Source organism: Hippocampus bargibanti, linkage group LG10 (assembly GCF_051943395.1).
Source record: "Hippocampus bargibanti isolate YZ-2025 linkage group LG10, ASM5194339v1, whole genome shotgun sequence".
In the NCBI taxonomy this organism is placed as follows: domain Eukaryota; kingdom Metazoa; phylum Chordata; class Actinopteri; order Syngnathiformes; family Syngnathidae; genus Hippocampus; species Hippocampus bargibanti.
This window is the reverse complement of record NC_142743.1, coordinates 20,059,585-20,079,225: the sequence shown is the minus strand read 5'-3', so window position 1 is coordinate 20,079,225 and position 19,641 is coordinate 20,059,585. Positions and strand designations below refer to the sequence as shown.

The 19,641-nt window shown below is 40.9% G+C and overlaps 1 protein-coding gene across 7 annotated transcripts in view; it reads left to right on the top strand.

The window, feature by feature from the left end:
• Positions 1-19,641, top strand: part of slit2 (slit homolog 2 (Drosophila)) — a 99,546-nt gene that overhangs the window by 4,496 nt on the left and 75,409 nt on the right. For all 7 annotated transcript variants that reach the window (XM_089005568.1, XM_089005567.1, XM_089005562.1 and 4 more), the window contains exon 4: positions 9,273-9,344. In XM_089005568.1, coding sequence (XP_088861694.1) covers positions 9,273-9,344 — 72 coding nt within the window. The remainder of the gene's footprint in view (positions 1-9,272; positions 9,345-19,641) is intronic.

Sequence of the window (19,641 nt, the reverse complement as noted above, 5' to 3'; positions counted from 1 at the left end):
ACACAAAACCTGAATAAATTCAGGACTGGCGCTCCACGTCATGTTTTCAATTCCCAAATAAATGCAACACCAGCCAAATAATGTGTCTATATTGTTTCCTGCCAAAAATCACCTTTAAAATTAACAAATAAAAAATAGCATTGTTGCCAGTTCGACAAAAGTGCAAGCATTTCCGTTTCCTTTAACCTTTCAGTCAAACAGCAACCTTTGTCATTGTCTCTTTTCTAAACAGTTATTCATTGCTTGGTGTGTGTAAGTTGTGATGAAGGTCATTATACATTTCTGTTTTCTAAGTCTTAATGACCCTCTGAAGGAAACCAAATCCAACATGTGGCCTCTGACAAACATAAGTTTGACACCCCCACGTGATAAATGCTCCTCTTCCCAATCAATGAGGGCAAAAGTCTGTTGAAGAAACAAACAAATGATGATGAAAACACAACATTGAGCGAACGCTCTCCCATCACACATACGCGATATTTAACTGGGCCATGTGTCAAGTCTGGGAGGGCAATTTGGAGACAAAGATAAGAAGCTGCAAGCAAGCGGCAGCGAGAGGTTGTTGGGCTGCGATGGTGCCGTACGGCGCTGGTATTTAGCATCCAAGCCTCAGGCAGTTATGGCATAATTAAGCCCTGGTAGTCTAAAAAGCGGCACAGTCAGTCTGGCACGGAGACAACAGCAAGAGGGAAGGGGGATGTGGACCCCCGACTGGTGAAATTTTCATTGTGTGGACTGTCAACCTTGCTTGATGTTTGAGCAACTTGTATTTCTAAATGTGTGTGTGTGTGTGTGTGTGCGCGCCTGTGTGTTGTCTGACCAACAAGCAATTCACACTGGAATGCGGTGGACTGTTACCGAGTCAGGCGGGGTTTGGAAGCAAGATTTTAAGACGTGTTGAAAAATGCAGCGTTAGCGTCCGCAGAACCGCAGACGAGTACAACAGTAAATTTTGTGGAAAACATTTTTTTTCAAATCAAGCAAAATTATACTCTGAAAGTGACTATATTTAGTGCCAGTCTAAATAGAGCACAATGTACACTCGGATGAGTGTAAAATAGTCTGTTTTACTCAAAGTAGTGGATACAGTTTACTGTCAAACCTCGGTTTTCAAACGTCTCGGTTCTCAACCAAAATTTTCAGGGTTTTTATGCCTTGGGTTACAACTGAAAATATATCGTTTCTCGACCAAACAGAGCTCACCTGAATGCACCACTCGACTCCCTTCCATTTCCTTATCCAGTGATACCTTGGCTTATGAACTTTTTGGTTTACGAACGTTAAATTTATGAAAATTTTACCTTGGCATACGAACTTTACCTTGGCATACAAACTTTTTTCGTACACAGAACTGCCTGAATGTGTCGTTCGCAACCAAGACCGTTCTAGTGCGCAACTCCGTTACAGGCATACAAATTTCACATGGCCTGGTGTATGAAAATGCTTACCGTAATCAATCCACTTGAATAGATTTCGACCAGGATTAAACACCCGAAGCCCCGACTACTACACCCAAAACAGACAATTGAACAACGAGCATAGCAAATCTCTGCCGTCTAACAAGACGCGCTCGTTTCTTTGTTTTGTCTCCAAAGGCAACAAACACCTTTAATGCGAGCTAACTTTCTGACACAACATGGTTCTTTCTTTAGTCCTCCGTTAAGGGTCTTCAACTGTAATTCACTATCTCTGGCGTTGAATGCTCACAAACACAAAGATGGAGCCAGTCATTAATGCCCCCCTGCAGCTGCCGAACAATAGCACATCTCCAAAGTCTGGAGTCTGAGGATGATTTCAAAGGACCTCGTCCTCCAGGAGGCTGCTGGGAGCCTGCTGGGCACCACTGCCCATAGGAGAGGGTCCTAAGATGGGGTGATGGATCCACAGTGACTACCCCCCACCGTTTTGGAAAACGGTTCCTCCTCCCCCTTTTTTTTGTCTGACAGGCCCTGCAGGGCTCAGCTCGGGTGGGGTCAGGTGTGAGGCAGTAGCTGGAGGGTGTGGAGGTGGGGTGTAAGGATTTGTGGGGGAGATAGACATGTCACGACATACACATGCACATACACTAACACCTTTGCGGCTTTTGACACACTATGCATTTGCGTTCTCATTCGCAAGGCTGCGCTGTCACTATCACTTGGATTCTCCCACCCCCCCAAAACACACACACACATGCCCCTCCTTTTTCCCGTGGTATTTTTCAATACCCGCCCATCTCACCCTCTCTATTTCCATTGCCCTGTGCATATTGGAATGTCATATATTTTCCCCCGTGGCTAGAAAAAGAAGGCGACGACTTGATCCTCATATCATGATCTAACATTTGAATAGGATACGGCAGCCATCCAAAACCTGTGAACAGTCACAAAGTAAGCCTTGAACACTAATTATGGGATTTCTTAGCACAGTGGGGATAAAGGATAGTATAATTATCCAGTAATGGAGTGATCACATGTCAAAGATTAAACTGACAATGCAGAATATAATAATTGCTGAGTTATTATTACAAGTCTTGAGATGTGCCTATCAACAGATTACACAAGAGAGTGAATGTTTTGACACAGTATATGGCACAGAATCATTTGTCTGTCCTAGAGGCCCACAATGATTTCAAAATACAGTGATACCTCAGCTTACGAACTTAATTGGTCGCCAGAAAATGTGTGTAAGGTGAAAAGTGTGCCTTCCAAACATTAATTTCCCATAGGAAACCATTAAAAATGAGAATAATCCGTTTCCAGGTCCCCATAAAACATAATTTTCTACGAAATAAGCCTAAAACTACACAAAATATACCTTCTCTTATGTATAATAAATGTGCTATTGTATTGTAATTGAAGAAATAAACGGTACTATATAATAAAGTCATTTTATTTACCTTGGTGATGGTCGTTGATGTACGTATTTGCCTCTTGATGATATCTGAGTGAAGTTGCCGTGCTTTCTCGGCAATAATACCCTCACACACTGTCCCCTGCTAGCTGCTTTTCGTGATTCCAAATCAATAGAAGAGGTTGAAAACCTCTTCTATTGCCTGAGACCGTTGCTTAGACAACACAGAAACCCCCTTAGCCCCACGTAGCAATGGTCGACTTAGCATACTGGTAGTGTGACGCTAAGTCACACAAACGCACACCTCGTTTGTGTTTTTCGATGATCTATTTCTTCTGCTCGACCGTAATTTTCTTTTGTGTCCTCTTCGGCTTAACACGAACCTGTGGTGGGGTCTTTTTCGATCCCAAAAAAGCAAAAGTATCCACTCCATAACAAACCACATCTGCACTGAGTGCACTCAAAGAAAGCCGGTGTGGAAAACTAGTCCACCAGCCATTGTGGCGCTCCGTGTGTTCTCCAAAAGCTAGTTTGTATGCCAAGATTATATTCTTGCCAATGTAATTTTTGTAAGGCGAAAAGTTCATTAGCTAAGGTGTTCGTAAGACGAGGTATCACTGTAATGTACTTTACATAAACTATTCGCTGGGGCTTTGAGTGATGGCTTTGTTGTGGTTCATCGTCTCTGAGCTAAATCGTTGGGAGTGTATGTGTGGGCGCGTGGGTGTGGGTGTTTCTGTGTTTTGTTTATTGAGCAGCAGAGCTTGAAATTACTTGCTCTGTGCAATTCTTTGTAAAAAGGCATTGGAGATAGATTTCTCAATTATACGCGTTGAAGCAGCCAAGTTTTTTGTATTTACACTTGTTTGCTGATATCGGAGTAAGACCGAATGAATTTGAATGATGCAGGCAGGCCAAGGAATTCTCCGCCGAGATAAAAAAAGTCTGAAGGCATTGATGTTATCTGCCATTCTTTTAGAGATCAGATAAGATTAGCGGAACCTTGAATTCACTGAAGGATCTTTTGCAAGGTAAATGACAATCATTGCTGAAAAACTGACACACACCCATGCAGCATTCATGTTAGGTACACTGTAAGAGAGTTGCGCCTTATGAAATTCAATCATGCTTAAAAAGAGCATTAGTAGTCAATGTGTAATTTCATAACGAGTTGTCTTCTTTGTGAACAAATATGTATCCATTTATTATTTGACACTTGCGATAGGTCACAAAAGATGGCGCCCGAGTATTCAACCGGCACGAGCCATGGTTTTTTTTGGTTGTTTTTGCGTTTTCTTTTGTCACTTTATGTTGTTGTGCGTCATGTGATACGGCTTGTTTTTCAGCATTTTTGGCCACGACATTCATTAAGGAGGAGATTGTGCTCAGCGGTTCAGCAGCACGAATATGCCAGCACCATTTTTGATTGGGAGGAATGTCAGTGCCATTTGACTGTCATCGCTGGACAGCTCTGGGGCGATTGTGTTTTTATTGCGCCTATAAGAAAGTAGCGTCAGCGCAGATCGCCGATGTGGAACTGTCGCAGCTTGGAATTGAAGCGGATTTACGTGGGACAGGTGTTGTGAGATAATCTCTTTCATCAATGGATGCTACAGATTTGTGCTTGCTTTCAACATTTAGCTTGTTGCAGACATGCATATCTCACCATGACGTCCATGATCCACTGGTGAAAAGGACACTTTGATCCTCTCCTCTTGACTTCAAGATGGCGCCATGATAGTGGCTGCCTTTACAGCAGCCCCTTTATTTTGTTTTTCTACTTCTTCCTTTCCTTTCCTCTTCTTTCCATAATTTGGCTGCTGTGAAATGTAAATTTCTTCACTGCGAGACTAATAAAAGCTAATCCAATCCATTGGGTCTCCAAAATACAGTAAAGTCTCGTTATGTCGATATTCTCGGGAGTCCAAAAAAATATCGATATAACCGGGACTATCGATATATCCGACCCTGCGCGCATGTAATTTTCTCCTTGCGTTCATAGAAATAGTATCGTAACAAGCGGTACTATCGATATAACCGATATCGATATAACGAGACTTTACTGTATGTGAATTTGAGCATTATTTTTGTGATGTGAAAACTTTTATAATGTGTTTTTTGTCTCTCGCAGCACTATGACTTTTATGGATCACATACTCCCCCGTATGTGTACAGTGCTTTTGTATGTTGAAATTCGGAGATGAGTCTTAGGCAATAACAAGCTCTTGTGTATTTGTCATATAGTCTGTTTGTTGGTACAAATCGGAATATGTGCGAACAACACCACTGGTGTTGGCGGTGTAATAATTGCTTTCTGGGGTGATTTGTTATTTTCTACAATGGACTTCATAGCAGTGACGCTCTGAAGTGTGAAAAGTGATTGAGTGAGTGTGTGTCCATTTAATATCTTTTTGATTACTCGGCCGCACAAAATGCCACACACTGTTGGCAGAAATGTGTATGTGCGAGCATGTGGCTATGTACTGTGTAGTTTGTGTCGCTCGAGCATCTGTTTATGACTGCGGGGATTATCGCCAAGCGGCAGCGAAACATTCACTAGTTGCAGAGACTCTCACACCTCTGACTTCTCTGCCTTCATCCACTTTGGGAAACACTTTGCCAAATAGGATACAGCATACACAATATTACAACTGCAAAAATGCATGCGTGTACAGTCAAACCTCGGTTTTCGAACGTATCTGTTCTCGATCAATTCGCTTTTCAATCAAAAATTGTGGAGCAAGGCAGTGTGTGACCAAGAGTGACATCACAAACAAGGGGGCGGGACTTTCTGAACCTGCCCAGTTCCGAACTCATTTTGTGGCAGTTTTGGGAGACTTTAAGTCATTTTTATTGATGTTTTGCATTTGACTAAAAATACCACCCTGTGTGTTTTGGGTATTTTAGATGCCATAAAACGTTTTTCTCATGTCAGTTAGGAAACAAAAAAATGGTGTCGGTTGTCCTTTAAAAGCAGGCATCAAGCACTCGAGTACAAGTGCCTGTTCAGTTACACTGAATAGTCACACATGATGAATACTGTTTTTTAATGAGTTTGTTTGTTATATCTATTTTTTTCCTAACACATTGTAGTGTCCTGATTTATACAGTAAAGTCTCGTTATATCGATATTCTCGGGAGTCTGAAAAAATATCGATATAACCAGACTATCGATATATCCGATCCTGCAGGCATGTAATTTTCTCCTTGAGTTCATAGAAATAGTATCGTAATAAGCAGTACTATCCATATAACCGATATCGATATAACGAGACTTTACTGTATTTCAAATGGTTCGCAAAATGTCGTTTTTTTTGGCGGACTGGATAAGACTACTGAAATTAAAATTCATTTCTTTGTGGGTAACTTGTTTTATACACTGCACAAGTAAATTGAGTAATGAGCTCTGTCGCCAAACCAATTACACGAGTAAGTTAGGGTATGCCCGTAGTAGTTTTGCAAAAGCAGAATTCAGTCGCGGCCCTCGAATTGGAACCAATACAAGTGTGTAGGTATGCCAAATATTTTAGCTCCTGTGTGCATGTGATTATTGGGAGTCAAGGGTGTATCATTGAAACTGATTGGTTTTCATCTTGCTCCTGTAATGGTTAGTCTGACAGTTTCCAATCTATTTTCAAAGCATGACCTCATAGCTCTTCTCCTCCACACTTCTATCAGAAGCAGCAGCAGCAGCAGCTTCATACGCTGCCTTGGGGAAAGTGAACTTTCATTCCTGGGTAGGCAAGACCTGCCGGGATTGCAGGGGGCCTCTCTGAAGGATGTGGAGCTCTTAGCCTCTTAACCTCCAGAGCAGCTGTGAAGGGAAAAGGGTTGAATAATTTAGAAACGTCAATTCTGCTGCATGTTAAATATTTATGATGGGCCTCGGATGTAACTATGAAGGTGAGCCTGTGTGTTTGCATGTGAAGATGTTTGTCACTGAGGATGTGCGCACAAGGCCGAACAGTGAGTCAATAGTAAAACATGATGAGTGACAATCAAATAGTTTTGTGACTTTCACATAAGAAATGTCAGATCCGGGACGACCTTCTCTGTTCTCTTTCACCCGGTGGTGTCAAACTCGTTTTTTTTGCCGCGGGTCACATTGTAGTTAGAGTTTCCCCTCAGGGGCCGTTATGAATACACAGCAATGGGTAACTAGTTTTCAAATCTGAAGTCAAAATTATTGTGGTTTACATGGGACAATTTAAAATTTTGGTTTTGGACTTTAGCAAGCATCATTGAACTTGACATGCTTGATTTGCTTTCACGGGCCGAATAAGATTATGTGACGGGCCAGATTTGGCCCCCAGGCCTTGACTTTGACACCTGTGTTAGCACCCAGACAGCCACCTGTGCCTTAACCCTTCCAGAAGTACGGATTTATATTTGGAACCTAAATTCCAAAATAAAATAAAATAAAATAAAATAAAATTAATATTTAAAATTTAAATTAATAGCTACAGCAATAAAATCAGCAATCTTTCCGTCCTGTGCTAAGTTATTCATAGAAGTTTGACTAGCCAAAATAATTTGATAGAAACATGCACACATAAACACATTTTATAATCAACATTTCTGGTGAATATAATCTATTTTTTACCATATGTTGGGGTTTTTCTGTTCATGCCCAACTACTACATTTCATACATGTTAACTCTCACGATTTGGTCGGGAGACTCCCGATTTCGACCACAATACTCCCAATCATACACACACTCTACATAACGCAACTATTGACACAACACATAGTTCATTTGTAAGGTGAAACAAAAGAAAATTTCAAAAACAAAATACATTTTTAGACTAATTTAATGTATAAATAAACAATGACAACATTTTTGTGTTTTATTTACTTGCATTTTACACTTTTGTAACGCTCACATTATGTTAACACGCACCACATAGTCGCGAGTACAAAAATCTCCCGATTTTTCATTTCTGAAACTTAACATGTATGATATTTATGTGCTGTTGTCTTGCATTTTTAGACAATATCGACTGTATCTAATTGCAAGGTAACGGTAGTGGTATTAAGTGGTAGATTAAGTCAAGTGGTCTCTACTGAAGGCCCAGGTATTAAATAGAGGACCTGCCATTCGGTTAAGGTCACGTTTTTCTGTTGATCTCCAATTTTGTTCCTTCTGTTAATTGTCTTCGAGTCATGACTGCCACTGCATCGCTTATTTCGGCTTGTGTGCGTGCGCGCGCGCGCATGTGAGTGTGTGTGTGCGTGTGTGTGTGTGTGTCTCAAGGTTAAACAGTTTCAGGAGCCTTTCACTCACTGTGTCACTCATTTGCCTCACTCTCCCCCGATTCACATCAAGGCACATCCGCCCGCAGACATCAGCACACAAACCTCTTCACGCCACTCTAGCAGGGTTAAATGATCGCACCCACATTATTAAACTCACCCGAGTTCTCTCAACGCTTCTATTTGTACGTGGATGTGTGTGCGTGAGGACGAGCTGTTGTGAGTTCTTCCCCTGTGAGGGCCTTGTTTACTCAGTGGGGTCCCTTTCACACATTCGGTAGCCCGTCCAGACCGCCTGTTTGTTTTTCCCACATCGTCTTCTCCTCTTTTCCTTTGTGGTTAAAAGAAAGTCTCCCCCGTTCCCTACATTGGAACTCTTGTCTTTCTCCCCATGGCTTGCCTGCCTTCCACCTTCTCCACTTCACTATTTGCCTGGCAGCCATGTTGCCATCAAGAGTAACCGAGAGTCTGTTCTTTTGTCTGCTGTCACCAAATAGCATAAGGTGCACTCGCGCAATCTGAAGGAAACCAATAACATTCACCTCATCAATATAATTCATGAGATTCTTCTTTACTCAGTAGAAAGCAGTGCGACACTTGCACCACTCACAAAAAACAATCAGTTTTGATATGTGTGTTAAGTGTATATATATGTTAGCAAGCCGCTTCTTTTTTTGTGGAGGATCATACAAGATTACAGTACCGAACAGCACAATTTTCGACCAAACCGGTTTTGGGGCGTAATTCATCTATTTGTTACTCAGGCTCTATATGCTGGTTCATAGAGTAAAATAAAATTTGCAGAAAAGACGAGATTTATTTTGGGGCAGTGGTTGTTGTTTTTTTTTTTTTTTTTGGTGTGGCGTGGTTCCATTGTGGCTCGAATGGGAACCTGAGATCCTAAATCCTCTTATTTTTGCCATCCACATTCGTGATTTGCAATGTTTTTGGTAAACTCTTGTGTTTTATACGCTGTAAAAATGTAACTTTGGCAGACCCAGTAAGAGTAATAATTATTTAAGTTTTATTTCTGTCTTCTTATTGCAATCATGAGTGTATGTTTTCATGAAAACCGATCCTGTTTCTTTACCATGCTATAATGATAGTTATTAAACATTATGCAGCATATTTACTGTACAATGCTTTCAGTTGGGGAAAAAAAGTGTGTTTTTTGTCTTTTTTTTAGGCGCCTGAATCGGAATAATCTGGCTGTATTTCCTGAGATGCTCTTCCTGGGCACGACAAAGCTTCACAGACTGTAAGTTCTGATTCCTTTGTCATTTCTTACCGGTCACTAAGCTGCTCTGAGTTGTTATATCGAGGGCCTGACATCATTCCAATGACAAATGGCCTGGTGACATGAAGATGACATCATTTTGGACAGAATACGCTTAAGAGAATTTCACACTTGTCAAACATAGGTTACATAAAGAATACATTTCTGTTCCACAAGGTAAAATCAACACAAATGTTCTCCATCGTGTCATTGATTGGACTTTAACAATTTGTGGAACTTTTTCCGGGGCTTCAAAATGTAGGTAGAATGTTTTTCGTATGGATATTTTCACACACATCTGTCTGCGTCTTTATTTACGTAATGGCCATGGGAGGATAGTGACTCCACTTTGGCCTTTTACAAATGCATTCTAATCAACGTAGCTTACGTTGACATGATTTCCAAACAATCCATTGATTAACTCTGTGGACAAAAGTCAACACCCCTTAACCATTCTATTAATCAGTCATTAGTTGGCCTCACCCCTTAATCATGATTATTCACCTTATTTCATTAACACATTCACTGCCAAAAATATCTCCACTCCAGTGCCAGGGTTTTTATCATTGTCACTTGAATTCCAGGACCCAGAGAATACAGTGAGACCTCAACTTACGAACTTAATTGGTTCCCAGACAGAGTGTGTAAAGCGAAAAGTGTGTATCTCAAAAAAGAAATTCCCATAGGAAACCATTAAAATGGGAATAATCCGTTCCCGGGTTTCCATAAAACACACATCATACCTTATTCTATGTATAATAAATGTGCTATTGTATTGTAATGAAAGAAATACAGTGCATTGTATCATAAAGTCACTTTATTTACATTTGTGATGGTCATTGATGGCTTGATGGAATGGCGTTGGAGGTCGAAGGTCAAAGGTCAAAGGGAATTGCTGTTTGGAAAGAGGCACATTACATGAAGATTGTAATTAAAGAAATAAACTGTGCTGTAAAATAGTTTTATTTACCTTTTTGATGGTCGTTGATGGCTTATGGAAGGAGAGACACTTTCCATAAGGACTGTTGGTAACTTAACCTCTGGTGCTGTTCGGTCGTGTGCATCCGCCGAAGATCACTCCGCCAGCCGTGGTGGGTGTGTATTATGAAAATAGTGCTTATTATAAGGTTTAATTTTCATAAATTTGACGTTTGTAAGATGAAAAGTTTGTAAGTTGAGGTGTTTGTAAGTTGAGGTCTCACTGTATTGAGTTTTAGGACTACATAAACATTCAATACAGCGTTAGAAACCGTAAACTCTTTTCTTTCATCCGGAAAAATAGCTAATTCCTAAATTTTAAAGGTCTAGAGTTATATGAGCTTGAAATGAGGGTGACTGTCCCAAATACAATGCAATATATACATATTGGTTTATATAGCGCTTTAATAACAGCTGAAGCTGGAACAAAGCGCAGAGATGCTGGCTGCTCCCATTGTATAAAAGAAAAAAATTATTGTTTGAGGCCAATTTTGTTCATTCTACACCTCCAACTTTTTGGAAATAATTTTGGGAAAGTCAATTTCTCTTTCTAGACTACATCGATGAGAAGGTTTCTTCAGCCGTCATCTGTACCTTCTCATCGATGAACCACTCCTGTACGACTGAGAGCTTACACAGACGTATTTCTAGACTACACTAAGCAAAGCCGATAAAGGCATTGAATGAGTTTGACATGAAGGAATTTGTAAATCATGACCATTATGGCCCTCTCTCAATTTCAACATCAGTGAGGTTTCACTTTAACGTTCTGGGTGAATGGACACAAGCCAACCTTTTTCCCCTTGAGGGTGGAAGCTATTTTTGTGCTAATTCGGAAACCTACTCTGTATTCCATCCCACCATTCATCCAACCTGTAAGTTAATAATTAAGATTTGATCTTGCGGGCCACACCGAATGATGTGATGCCCCAAATCTGGTCCATTTCACCTTCATTTTGTCCATATCATCTATCTTGTTTGACAACTAGCAACTACAAAACCTACGTGGCCATTTTGGTTTGTCGCGGCTGGAAGCCCAGCAACACGGGCGGATGAGAAGGGCGTGTGTGATTTTCAATAGCTCTCTCCATTGAGGGCAGTTCAGTAGCTAATGGAGATTAGCACCCCGACAGCTGTTGTTCACTGCGTGTGCCTACATGCGTGTCTGTGTGCGCATATGATGAATCAGGTTTCTCCTCTAAAGTTACATTTGGCCTTGCATGGGTAGTAAATAGGTTTCGTCACAGAAAATCAACAGCTCCATTCAATGGCATACGCCGCTGACTTTTGTAGCACCTCCCAGCTCGATGTTCTGTCCCAGCGCTTGGCATTAAAAATGATCAGTACACCTCAGACTGTGGGAACAAACGTATTTTTTTGTGGTCTCTGGGAAGAATTACGCCGCGTTATATGATGTATAGATGCATATATATTTATATATGCTGTAAATCCAGCGGAATGAATTTATCTGAAACAATATTGACACACACAGATGATTTTCATTGTGTGAAAGTTGTTTATGTTCTGCGGCTGCTCCGGCGGTTGGCTGTGCTCGACCTGTCATGTCTGAGGTTGTGTGTCTGCCCGTGCACCGCTGTGTGTGTGTGTGTGTTTGTGTTGCCCAAGGCCAAGTCTTGGCATTTTGCTTAGCGTGTGGGCCAAAGGTAAAAATACATCCCAGCTATACTTCTCTCCACTCAGCTGTCACAGACCACCAGCCTCTGAGTGCGCGAACGTGCGTTTATGTCGCGTCGGTGGTGTGTGTCTCAACCACTTCTTGAGGCACATCTTCCGTGAATAAGTGTGCCTCATCCATCTGAACGCCATTCAATGAGTGGTGGTATTTGGTCATGATCAGTGTGTTTGTATAGAACAGATGATAAAAACACACCGAAAGAGATAACAAGTGTGCTTGTGGACAATGGGGGAAAAAAAGTCGTTGGCAATCTGGCGCCTTGACAGCCACAAAGCTGTTAGCACGTTTGTCAGACGTATGGAAGTCATTTAGTGTGCTTTTCAACCGCATAGCTGAAGTCAATATTAATTCTTTTGTGTGTGCGTTTACCCCATGCGGTGTCTACTTATATTTTTTATAAACATAACGTGAAACCCTTGAGAATCTCTATGTGGAAATGGAACCGTGTTAAGTTTTCGATTGAGGTCAGATGGTATGTGCGAAGTGTCTGCTTCTTCCAGCAGTGCTGCTATATTTAAGAACACATACTCAACCTGCTATTATGAACATTTTTGTATTCACTCTGTTAGAGCTTAACGCCGTTTGTATGTGTGTGTGTGTTTTATGCAGTAGTTGTGGGTTTCATGTACTCAAATTTCCTGTAAATTATACATCACATTCTTTTTCTCGTTTTTCTCACTACATTTACTGTATGGAGACAAGAACATATTTCCGAGTCTCAATCTATTTAGGAAGAAAGGAATCTTTATAAGGCCGCACGGTGGTCGACTGGTCGGCATGTCTCGCCTTACAGTGTAGAGGTGAAGAATTTCATGGCCTCTGGCTCTCCTGTATGGAGAGTTTGCGCCTGTTTGGGTTTTCTCTGGGTACTCTAGTTTCCTCCTACATTCCAAAAACATGCATGGCAGGCTGATGAAGCACTCCAAATTTTTGGTTGTTGGTCTCTGTGTGCCTTGCAGTTGGCTGGCAACAGGTTCAGGGTGTCCCCGGATTGGTTCCAGCACCCCTCGTTGTTGTTTTTTCACGCACGGTTAATAAAGCAAAATGTTCCATGCCATCTAACAACAAAAATCATCCACGCTCACACCGAGGTACCATTTCATGTGTTCTATCAACCTGCCATGCATGTTTTTGGAATGTGGGAGGAAATCAAAGACAGCTGGGATAGACAGCTCCAAGTCGCCAGCGAGGATAAGCGGAGTAGAAAATGGTCGGATGGAATGATCGTAAAATTTGCTTCATACCCCATGAATAACCAATTAAAATCTCCCTTTCCCATGTTAGATTACTTCATCTGATTTGAGTGCAATCATTGCAACTGCGCACACTGCACCATAATGTATCTGCTCAACCTCCATCCATTTTATACAGATGCTCCCCGACCTACGAACATTCAAGTTACGAACATTTTTGCGGGTGTGTCGAAGAATGTTGGGACAAATGTTCCGGGCCGTGTACTGTGCTTTACACACACATATGCACACATGCTGAAATGTTGCTAACGAGTTCAGGCTCCGATCCGCTGAGCTCGCTCACGATTGGCTGTGTAGACTATATGGGCGGGGAGAAAATCCCTCTACCCAGTTGACGCTTTGAGGACGAAGCGAATGGCGATGCATAACAAAAAGTAATGGCTGCTGGCACGTAATTTAGTAATTACGTGCAGCGCAGCTTCAGTAATGGCTTACTGAAGACCCAAGGATATATGTCGTCGTACTACAGTAAGTGTGAATTTATTTATTAGACTGTTAAAGCGTCTGTGTTTTATACTTTCCCAGTCAGTGTTTAACTTAAACATACATTCTGTACAAAATATAGCACTGAAACAACTTACGAACAAATTCATCTTACGAACGTGGGGAGCGTCTGTATAGCTTATCGCAGTTGACTTTGGGCGAAAGGCAGACTACACCCTGAACGTGGTCTCCTTAAACATCATCAAACAAATGTTAACTTTAACTCTACATGTTGAGTTTGAAAACGTTTGTCACACTTTGGAGTCATTGTGTCAACACATGCAAATGCAGACAATTTTCTCCTGTGCTGGTCACCAATTTGTTTAGAATTAGAATCTTATTTCGTGATTGTGAAATACAGTAAAGTCTCGTTATATCGATATTCAAGGGAGTCCGAAAAAATATCGATATAACCGGGACTATCGATATATCCGACCCTGTTTGCATGTAATTTTCTCCGTGCGTGCATAGAAATAGTATCGATATAACCGGGACTATCGATATATCCGATATCGATATAACGAGACTTTACTGTAATAATCAAACAAATCTGTTCCAGATTAAAACACAATCACTATCTTAAAAACTTAGTAAGCTATATAAATGGGCAATATTTTGGGTGACATGTTGACAAACGTTCTTATAGGAGAACGCAAGGTAACCTAAAGGTTGTGTTGCCGGCATGGATAATGGCTATTCACTCTCTCAAAACGTCTGCAACATTAATCAAGTTATGAACATTGTGGTTGGATTCCAACACGAGTACAGCTTTAGTTTCATGATGGTGAATTAAATTGGGTTAATTTCTCCACTAAGCAAACATGCAGTCAACATAAATCCTCACAATTGGGCTAAAATCTGAACAGCTCCTACGCAAAAATGTACTCAGTTCAAATGTACACAATTTCAGGCACTGTCAATGTTGGTATACAAGTAATTAAAATGTCAGTCATAATATATCATTTTTTTTAAAAACCCACCTGCGTCCAAAACGCACATATTTACCAATACCGCAGGGCACAGACTGCATTGGGTTACACACATCTGGATACACCATGTGGCGGGCAGAACTTCAGTAACCAAGTCTCTGAAATTGCCAACGCACACACACACACACGCATACACACACACACACGTTCTGTCTCTGTATTCCATTGTCGGGTGCTGAAAATCACAGCTGCGCATGTTAGCTCCAAGCGAGAGCGAAGAGACAAAGAGAGAGAAGGTGATTGGGTCCAACAGAGCCAGTTCATTAGATGAACTCTGTAAAACATGATGGCCCACTAAAAGATCAGCACCTTTGCCAAGATCTCGGACCATTGGCGAGCCGCTGCACAAATCACCCGTTCGGGCTCACATACAGATGTCTGTGCGTGTGTGTGTGTGTGTGTGTGTGTGTGCGTGTAATCATGGACTTTATGACCACGGAACTGACAAGGTTCAATTCTGGCACCTTTTATGACGCTCTGCTTTTATTAAAACTGTAAAGTAATTGCTTGGGGATGGATAAAAGGATGATGTGGTGGATGAAAAGAGAACATTCTGTAATTCCGCAAATCTGGTTGAGTCAATTTGGGGGAGTTCAGATTGATGGGACGTTTGGATTTTAATGTGTTCTTGTTATTTTCCTGCCTTATTCTTTCCAGTTTTACACTTATCTGAGATACACATTGAAAGGTAAAACAACAAGTCTCATCAATTCTCACCATCAGTTCTTACATTCAAAAAGACCATTGTTATTGATTTATTGATTTATTAATAATTAATTTTCTAAATCATTTGCAGCGGGTAATCTGGCTCAAAGTTTGCTGGGCGTGTTTGACAATTTGGCAGACCGGACTCTTCCAAGCTGGGTGGCCCAGTACAGCAGAAGGGAGTGTCTTGGAGATGCACCCCAGCTGATTACTGGTTACAGAAAGTCTGGTTACAGAAAGTCCATTTTAATTTAACACCTGATCAGACCATGTCAAAGTCGCTGACGTAGGGTAGGTACCTAGTATAACGATGTAAACGGCAGCAAAAAGCTACATCTAGGAAGCCTTGGGTCAAGATTTGAACCCGGAAGCATAACAAATAGGAGGCAGATGTGCTCTCCACAAAGTCTCGGTACTGCTTTTAGAGGATGCGTTTGTAAGAATGTGTCCACTCTAGTGCCAGGGTTTTTGTCATTGTCACTTGAATTCCAGGACCCACCGAATATTGAGTTTTAGGACTACATAAACATTCAATGCAGTGTAAGAAACCTTCGACTCGAAAGTTAGTTAAGTCTATGAAATGAGTTATATTAGCTTGAAATGAAAATACAATACAATACAATACATACATATTGATTTATGTCGCACTTTAACAACAGCTGGATCTGGAACAAAGCGCTAACATGGAAAAGAAAAAAACATTGCCAGAGGTCTGGCCAGCGCTGTATTGGCGCCCAAGCATGAAAAAACAAAACCCGAACAAATTCGCGAATGCCGCTCTACGTCATATTTGCAATTCCTGAATAATTTCGTGAATGGCAGTGAATTAGTTAGGAATGCACTTCATAATTATGTAATTTAATCACATACAAAAAACAAGTAATTGAATTTTACACATGCTCCGAGTCTGTCTGAAGTCATCTTTATTTTCTGTTACCAAACTGTACTGTAAAATAAAACTCAATTTATCCACCTGAACACGCCAAATTCCCAAACGTGCTAAAATAGGTGTGTCCCAACATGAAAATCAACGCGTGCGTTTTTCAAAATCAGAAATCAACGTGTGTGTGTGTGTTTTATGTATATTTGTGCTTGTAATAGCGTTTAATCCTCAGTCAAACTGCCATGATGAGGTTTTACCAAGCAGCATTGTTGCTTAGCAGCCTAGTAGGTTGTGAGTTTGTCTTTTGGAAACCCTGATACACACACACGCACATGCGCGCACACACACACACACACACACACACACACACACACACACACACACACACACACACACACACACACACACACACACACACACACACACACACATGCACTCGCGACCTCGGCCGAGACGACAAGCTCTGCACAATGATTCGAAGAGTGCAAATATTTGGGACCAAGTAGGTCTTACAGACAGTAAACTAACATGGAGGAGGAAAGTGAGGCGAAAGGAAAATGGCGGAAGTCAGAGGTAGAAAAGAATCCTCTTTTTGTAAACTATGTTGTTCTAATTAACAAAAAATGAATCCAGTGTTTTTAGTTGCCAGCATGACAGCAGCCTCTTGGGTCTGAGAAAGGTGAAAGGTGAAGAATGTCCCAGTCAGGAGATCTAAGCAGGGGGTGGCATGTCCAAGGTGGGAATGTCATTTACAAAATGAAACATCTGTTGGTAAATAAATTTACATAATGTGGACCTCAAAGAACATTTTGATGATAAAGTAAATTCAGATATGATTGTAGATATACAGTGACACCTCGGTTTACGAACCACTTGGCTTACGAACTTTTCGGTTTACGAACGTTAAATTTAGGAACATTTTACCTTGGCATTGGAACTTTTTTCGGGATACACGCGGAGCTGCCTCAATGAGTGATGTGTCGTTCGCGAAGGAGCCCGTTCTTCTAACAACAAAATGGCAGCCGACCTCCTCTGTTCCCCTTCCCCAGGCTTCGGGGGGGTGATTGGTCAAGAACGCAGCAGTGAGGGGAGATGGTTTAAACACTAAACAGACAGGTAGACGACAGTGAGAGAGTTTCAACTTTGATAGTTCAAAGGCAGAGTGTAGACTGCAAGGTTAATATATCCCATCAGGCTCGACAAACAACCCGCACAAGCCATCTGTACACTTGATGCAAAAAGCTATCAACCCAGATAAACAGAACACAATTGATGAGGAACTAGATAAAATTATCACAGAGAAAGCCCCTACAAGGGATCATTCCTCAAGATGGTGAAAGAAGAAGGTTACGTGCCTCATAAAATGTTTAATGCTGAGGAAACCGGCCACTCCATTCCATCAAGCCATCAACGACCATCACAAAGGTAAATAAAATGACTTTATTATATAGTACAGTTTATTTCTTTAATTTTAATATCATAGCACATTTATGATACATGAAATACGGTATATTTAGTGTAGTTTTAAGGCTTAGAAAATTAGAAAGTAGAGAATTATTAGTGCCACTTAGCAGTTTTTTTGACAACGATACTAGTGCAGCGTGTTCTACCGGAAACAAATTCCTTGTGTGTTCTACATACTTGGCAATAAAGATGATTCTGATTCTGATTCTGATTCTGATTATTATACCTGGTAACGAATTATTCTCATTTTAATGGTTTCCTATGGGAAATTAATTTTTGGGATACACACTTTTCGCCTTACACACTCTGTCTGGGAACCAATTAAGTTCGTAAGCCAAGGTATCACAGTATTGGATATTATTTTACATGTGAGGCAGTACATAACCCATGTCACTGTGACCATCCAAGGAACCCATTTAAATTCCCTTCAACATCTCAGTCTCTTTCCCGTTGTGAACAGGAACTTGCGCCAACTTATCATTTCATCATTCAGGACTATTTCCTGCCGCACTCCTACTTCTTTGAACGCACTTTAACGCAGACAAAAATTCTTCTGTACACACACCCATAAAACAACAGTTCTTATCACATCTTTCCTGCAGATGCTTTCCAAGAGTCCAAGAGTCATTCAGACTCAGAGGAAGCACCCGACTGAACTGCAAAAATACTTGTATTTGTTCTCTATCTATGTAGTATTTGTAACTGAGGTACTTCAATGTGACTTGTTCTCACACGAGGAATAATTTTGAGAGCAAACAACAGCTTACAACTCCATGAAGGTGCTGAGTGTCACTGAGTCATTCATTTGCCATGAGTAACATGATTGACGTCTGAATTGCTCAAGGCCACTCATTCCTAAGAAGTGATTTTTTTTTTTTTTACCATTCATATCCCGACACAATGCTGCAATTGATTCTCAAGGGATTTGGAGAGAGCTTTTGCCAAAGCCACGGTGCCGTTATTGAAATGGCAACGGTACAAAAGATTGTTATACAGACAAAATGTAAACGCCAACTGAAAAAGCCTTGCTTGAATTTGATCGCAGCCAGAACAGACATGTTTCTTTCTGCTGGTGCCGAAAGAAGCGCCGTCAGAAAGGAATGACCACCAACTGCGCTTGAGAATTTCAAAGGCAGGTTGAATGTGTGAAGTCATGTTATTAACTCATTCAGTGCCAGAGCATGTGCAAAAACGTGTCCACTCCAGTGCCAGGGTTTTTGTCATCGTCACTTGAATACCAGGACCCACAGAATATTAGGTTTTAGGACTAGATAAACAGTCAATGCAGCATAAGAAACCTTAGACTCTGTTCTTTCATTAGAAACAAATAGTTTAACCCTAAATTATATGGGTCTGGAGTTATATGAGCTTGAAATGAGGGCGGCTGTTCACAGTACAATGCAATACATACATATCGGTTTATATATCGCTTTAAAAACGGCTGAAGCTGTAACAAAGTGCTAACATGGATAAACGTCCAATGCTGCCCCCATGGCCAGCGCTTTGTCGGCACCCAAACAAGAAAAAAACGGCACTCTACATTATATTTTCAATTCCCGAATACATTTGTGATTGGCAGTGAATTAGTGAAGATAATCTCGTCTCTTCATTAAATGCCACATAACAAAATTACAGGACTCTTATAAGAGACACATTTTTAAAATACATGACTTCTTTCTCCCATGAGAGGTAATGGAAAGGGAAATAATCAGTTCCGGAATAAAATTTACATTATGATGTAACATTTTAGTGTTCGTAACTGCCATGTGTATCTGGAACTGTTCTTTAAAAAAAATGACACATTGAAACAAAATGTATACATTTTGTT